The sequence below is a fragment of the Ruditapes philippinarum genome, unplaced genomic scaffold, assembly GCF_026571515.1.
Source record: "Ruditapes philippinarum isolate M1 unplaced genomic scaffold, ASM2657151v2 ctg6694_1_1_1_1, whole genome shotgun sequence".
Classification (NCBI taxonomy): domain Eukaryota; kingdom Metazoa; phylum Mollusca; class Bivalvia; order Venerida; family Veneridae; genus Ruditapes; species Ruditapes philippinarum.
This window is the reverse complement of record NW_026860380.1, coordinates 186,014-192,596: the sequence shown is the minus strand read 5'-3', so window position 1 is coordinate 192,596 and position 6,583 is coordinate 186,014. Positions and strand designations below refer to the sequence as shown.

At 33.2% G+C, this 6,583-nt stretch overlaps 1 protein-coding gene across 1 annotated transcript; it reads right to left on the bottom strand.

The window, feature by feature from the left end:
* On the bottom strand, window positions 1–3,717 carry LOC132759839 (protein PFC0760c-like; the record flags this gene model as incomplete). Its single annotated transcript, XM_060751698.1, is given in 3 exon segments — window positions 1–2,872; window positions 3,381–3,427; window positions 3,696–3,717. Coding segments are annotated over 3 exon segments (2,941 nt in total), but the record flags the coding sequence as incomplete, so codon positions are not given.
* Window positions 3,718–6,583: the final 2,866 nt, after the last annotated feature.

Below are 6,583 nucleotides of genomic sequence, written 5' to 3'. Positions count from 1 at the left end.
AACCCTTTTCCACAAAAAATCTTGTAACAAATAGACAAAGACCTTTATCATTTGTATTCCAATGCATGAACACATGAGTGACATAGATATACTTGAAGAAAAAATATGAATACTCTAGTGCTCTCTTTTCAAAACCAGGTATGTCAATTTTCAGAACAGCAACTCTTCCTGGGCATATCTTTTCAATGTCATCAAAAGTGACAGTATTTACTACTAATGTGTAATTTGTTGCTTGCTCATTTTCCTCAACAGTCTGTATGTAAACATTGTCCACATTATCTTCTAATGGCTTGATCAAGACCTTTCCACGCCGATCAGAAATCACCGCCTGGAAAAGTGTAATGTGATTTCTGAAGCTATTTAATGCCACTGATTGCTTCAGCACTTGAATATGGGAAGAATATGGTTCAACGGCAATAACATTTCTGTTTAATGCAGCTGCGGCCAAACTAAAAACACCGAATGAAGCTCCAATATCTATAAGGAAGGCGTCTTTGTTCTGCAATAGCGCTTTTTGCATGTCCATTAAAGCACTATATTCCCAAGTAGCCTCTGCTTTCAGTTTAGTGGACATCTGAGATCTTACTTTTGGTGGATGAACACATATTCTAATATACTTGTCTATCGTTCTCATCGGAACGCATTCAAATGTGGGTGTTTTAACATGTTCGAAACTTGTTTCCCAATTTATAGGCGTTAAATACTCAGGGTATTGTATGCTAGACTTATACGGTGGTCTCATAGGTTTGGTTCCAGTAACTGGCTCCGCTTGAAGGTTAACCTGCATCCTTAAATTTCCGAACATATCCACCTTATTGTTCAAATCATACACATGTTCTTTATTTTCACCCTCTTTCCACTGCTTCTTATTTTCTTCATCACTTTTAGCACTTCCGTGATCAACAATATCATGCATGTCTTTCAAAATCTTGTGAAGTTTCATACGGGATTCGATGGATGGTGCAAGTGTATATGGACTTGGCTGTTTCATGGTATGATAAACATCTTTGTCTATGTTAAATAATTGTTTCCCAATATTTCTTTCACTATCACCATATCCATTATCATACGTTTGTGACAACCTATTTGTGTCCAAAAAGTTGCCAATTTGACCGTTTTCGTTTTGAATTTCACCTTGTGTATCAGAAACAACATTACCCTGAACAGCATTGTTACTCAAACCAGGATAATGATGATCGTTATTGAATCCAGCATTATATGAAGGCACGTTATTATCCCCGATAATGCCAACCAAAGGTTTATTGTAATTTGAATTTTCTGTTCTTACATTATTATCCTGTCCAATTTCTTGTTGAGCATTGCCATTTTGTTCTTGTTTAACATAAGAAGGTTGTTCTAACTGCTGCTTAGCATAGTTTTCTTGTTCTGTATTTATAAATTTTCTTTCAACTGGCTCCAGCTGTACATAATTATTTTGATATGGATTAACATTATTGAGCATAGCTGGTTCTTGTTGTGCATAGTTAGCTTGTTCTTGATTTGCATAATTCATTTGAACTAGTTCTGGTTTTACATTGTTAGCTTGTTCTATAATTGGATTGCCATAGTTTACCTGTTCTGGATTAATATTAATTATTTGGGCTGGCTCTTGTTGTGGATAGTTAGCTTGTTCTTGATTTGCATAATTCATTTGTATTTGTTCCGGTTTTGCATAGTTAGATTGTTCATTAATCGGATTGTCATAGTTTACCTGTTCTGGATTAATATTATTCATTTGGGCTGGCTCTTGTTGTGGATAGTTAGCTTGTTCTTGATTTGCATAATTCATTTGTATTTGTTCCGGTTTTGCATAGTTAGATTGTTCATTAATCGGATTGCCATAGTTTACCTGTTCTGGATTAATATTATTCACTTGGGCTGGCTCTTGTTGTGGATACTTAGCCTGTTCTTGAATTGCATAATTCATTTGAACTTGTTCTGCTTGTTCTGGTTTTGCATAGTTAGCATTTTCTATTCCCGGATTTAAATAGTTCGCTTGCCCTGGATTAACGTAGTTCATTTGACCTTGCTCTGATTTTACATAGTTAGCTTGTTCTAATTCCGGCTTCACATAGTTATTTTGTTCAGGATTAAAATTATTCGCTTGTTGTTGATCAGGTTCTATGTGCATATTAACTAAGTTTGTTTGAACAACATTTTCTCTGTTATATTGTGACTCATTCATTGTATATTGTTCGGTGTTATCAGCTGTGTCCTTTTCTATGATATGTTTGTCATCATAATCGTCATTATCATCATCGTATTCATCATCACTATCATTATCATCATCATCGTCTTCATAATGTTCACCATTTTCTTTAATATTTCCTTTGTAAGCATCGTTAGGAAGTTCAATGTTGTTTCCATCTGACTCTTTGTCATCCAATCTCATATCAATAAGTTTATTTTGAGCTATCTCTGATCTTTGCACTGTTATGTTTGTGTTTGATACACCAGTATTTTGATCTGACCCGTATTGAATTGGCACTCCTTGTGTTTGTGCTTTGTGTAAATCTTCAGGGATTTCAGCAGGTAGTATCATGCTGACCCGTTTGTCCTGTGATCCCGTCTCCTGACTTAAACGCGTCACTTCATGTCTCTCAAAATGCCGTAAACCAACACTGTCATTTTGGACACTAACATCCTTTGTCATTGTTTTTACCCAGTCATTATGCATTCTTTCTGTCAAGTCTTTGTTCGGCCGTGAGCTCATTGTATATATAACAACAATGATAATTACTAAAAAGAATGCAACGAAAAATGGTCTGTTTATTCTTGACTTCTTTTGAGGTGCCATTATTTGGCTGTCTTGAAGGTCTGGCTTGAAAGTTTCAACAGCTTCCGGTCGGCTTTGGTCTTCACTATCGTTTTCCTGAAATTTACAACAAAATGAATATTACAAAACGAATTCACAAATAAACAGCCTTTAAAAGGTCTACTATTTACGTAGACATATAGCTTATATTAACTACATTTTTCGAAGATTTTGATATTTTGGAGAAAGGCATTCAGTAAACACTGTCATATTTAGTTAAGAGCATTTTAGTGTCAAAGAAAGCATATGTATTGTGATAAACTAACCGCCTCTTTAATCCGAAAACGGTTTTCAATTCAATTTATACACAAAAATAGATCCTTAATAAAAACACATTTTCTTAAAAGCATTACGTATAATTTTCAGCATCAAATAATATAAATCCCATATAATTAGGAAAGCAAATAAATTCTCCGTTATCAATGTATAGCAAACACTCACCATTTACGGAAGTTACTTGAAAAGAACAAGAAATTGATTACAGCAAAGATGTTTAATCAACTTGCAACACCATTTGCGCATTTAAAGGTAAATCTATATTTTAACAAATATGTTTCATACTCACGTGAGTTTGGGGTGAACAAAAGAACAGCTGATACAAGATCGACGATTCTGTATAATTGAAGATTGTATAATGTATGGTAAACAAAAATGGGCATACTAGTACTCGCTAGATAAAGACACGCTGTGTAACTTTCAGAATTGTTTATGCCATATCAGTTCAATATCTTCAAATTGTAATTCTATTTTTCTATTTTAAAGGGATTCCGCTGAGATTTTAAGACATGACGGTACTGGAAATATTATTTTCGAGATTATGTACCAATTGGTTTAGGCCCAACCGATAACATATGTGCAAATTTTCAGATAATTCCCTCACCCCGTTTCTCTAGAATAACCATCTTTATTGTTAAAATGCCCTAAATCAAATCAGGCTTAGAATTGCACAAACATTTGAGCCGCGTCACGACAAAACCAACATAATGGGTTTGCGACCAGCATGGATCCAGACCAGCCTGCGCATCCGCGCAGTCTGATCAGGATCCATGCTGTTCGCTATCAGTTTCTCTACTTGTTATACGGTTCGTAAGCGAACAGCATGGATCCTGATCAGACTGCGCGGATGCGCAGGCTGGTCTGGATCCATGCTGGTCGCAAACCCATTATGTTGGTTTTGTCGTGACGCGGCTCATTTATGTTCAACTTAATTCTGAGTATATTTCTTTATTATCTTTTTCCATTTCAAGTGCTTCACATGGTCTATCTAAGACTTTCAAATGTTTTGGGCTTTTTGACCTTCTTTAACATTACCAATAAGAAGTTGATATTATATATATGTGCTTTTTTTGAATTTTATATAAAATATGAAATGAAACGATTCGCGAAATCTGTTTCATAAATATTATAGTTTTGACACTTTATACACACCATACATTTAATTCAGATAAAACTTTCGCCTTTAACATGTGATTGATTTGTCAAGTGTTCTCAACATCTGTTTAAAGAACAGTTTTTGTGAGGTAAAAAAGTGTATCGATTATGATGTTATTCCATGTTGAAAGTGGGAAAAAGAGTAACACGTTTGCTTTTCTGTATTGTGCTACATTGATATTTTGTCATTTATTCAATAACAGCATATATTTTTGTTTTAATGCGTATTTTGCAATGATTGTGTATAAATTCACACAATAAAACATGTACAAAAATACCATATTTAGATTTAGTACGTTTGTTACATTAATGAAAACACTAAGTATTATAAACACATATTCCCCATTTTCAACATTTACAGGGCAGAATGAAATGCATGAGAATGAAGATATATGACATTTAATTTATTTTCAGACTTGGACGTCTGGATAACGATTAGAATTACGAGGCACAAAATCCGCTGCAATTTAAGAGTATTTATGATACGGTACTGTGCATCTTCTAAGTAAATATTAGACTGTTTCGGGCGACCGACGAGACACAGTTAATGATATAATATCCAATATAAAAAGTCTAAATGAGGCAAACCTTATGTATACAGCAGCTTCGTTCAATGACATTGTGACGATATAAAAATAGATCAAAGAGAGTAGCATTTGCTTGGTTAAAAATGCCCAAGTATTAATTTAAGGAGGAATGAGTAGCTTTTTTGTATAAACCTCGAGATCATCCCACACTTTTCACAATATCAATTAGTTATTTTGCACCTAAATAGTATATATATTTATCTATCTAATAAAGAAGTACCTTGTTGCTAGGATATGAACAAACAAAATGTAAAGGTTGCCTTTTTGACACTTTCATACACTATTTAGAGTAATGACTAATTCAATACGGTGAATTGGTTTAAATACCAGCAAGACTACCTTCATCTTTAACATTTTGCCACGTGAAATACGTACTGCCCAGAAACAAATGGTCAACACATATTTGATTTGTGTTAATCTTGTTATTGCATTATTAAAAAATATATAAAGATATTGGTCAAGTTTCAATTAACATGTGAATTTCTTTGAGAAATACAGCGTTGTCACCAACCGACAAATTGACATATTTAATTGCCCGAGTTCAACGTTAGATTGAAGCTACGATTCAAACAACTAAAAGAGAACATGTTTAATGTTATAACAGTGACAGAAAAAATATATTTCTATTATATTTAATAAAGATTCAATATAAAAACTCATGACGCAAATGTTTTTCCAGACTACAATTATATATATATATTTTATGTTTAAATTACATCAAGCCCACACCCTAAAATAAAATAATTTAACCTATGCCATAATTAATCTATATGTTCTACATTTATTTCATGTCATATTGCAATGCGACTCCCATTAAAGAACATTAGCTATGACGTTCTCAAAATTGCACATCTTTTATGAGGTGTAATTGGTGTACATTATTATAAACCGTATGCATAAAACAACAAATAAACAGTAAAACGTTAAATGTAAGGGAAAATATATTTTCCTAAACATGATTGAGTTTCAGATAGATGCATCGTTACAATACTGTGTATATTTTAATGTTGATTGAATTTTGTACAATATCAGTTATCTTCGTATGGAAACTGGTATTTTCATTTTAAGTATGATATAAAATATATCCATTTACATCCATAACGTATCTATAGAATCGAAAAAAATTCGTGTAAAATATACAGATATGCGTATGCTTAACAGAACCTCTGTAACATCAGACGTAAAGGAGAAAGAGATTCACTGGAGTCAAAAAGCCTAAAAATAAAATTTGAAAATAAATCATTTGATGTACCTTAACTGAAAAAAATCTACAACAGATAGTAAAGAGATATACCCAGAGTTATATTGATAATCGATTTTTTTGTACGAGTTTATCCCGTTTTGAGTGAAAAGCGGCGCAACGCGATTCATATTTTGGTCATTTTACACAGTAAATGTGATTATACTGGGAGAATGATGTGAAAATTTGCACACATGTTAATAACAAATCGTACACAAATCTCGGAAAGATGTTTCCTGTTTTTTCATGTTGAAAATCATCGGTGTAGACCTTTTTACTACGCGGTTCATGGCGATGAAAAAATAGACCGGAAGTAGTATTTTCCTGTGCATGCGCAATCTGCGTAGGGCAAAAAGAGCATCGCCTTACATAGAAAATTTATGGAAGTTGATAGACAATTTCGAGTTAGTTTAAAGTAAAAAGTAGAAAATCATATAAAATAGCTTTTAACAAAAAAAAAAAAAATGCTTTTATAGCTTTGTGGCCAAGATCGCCATAAAAAGGCATGAA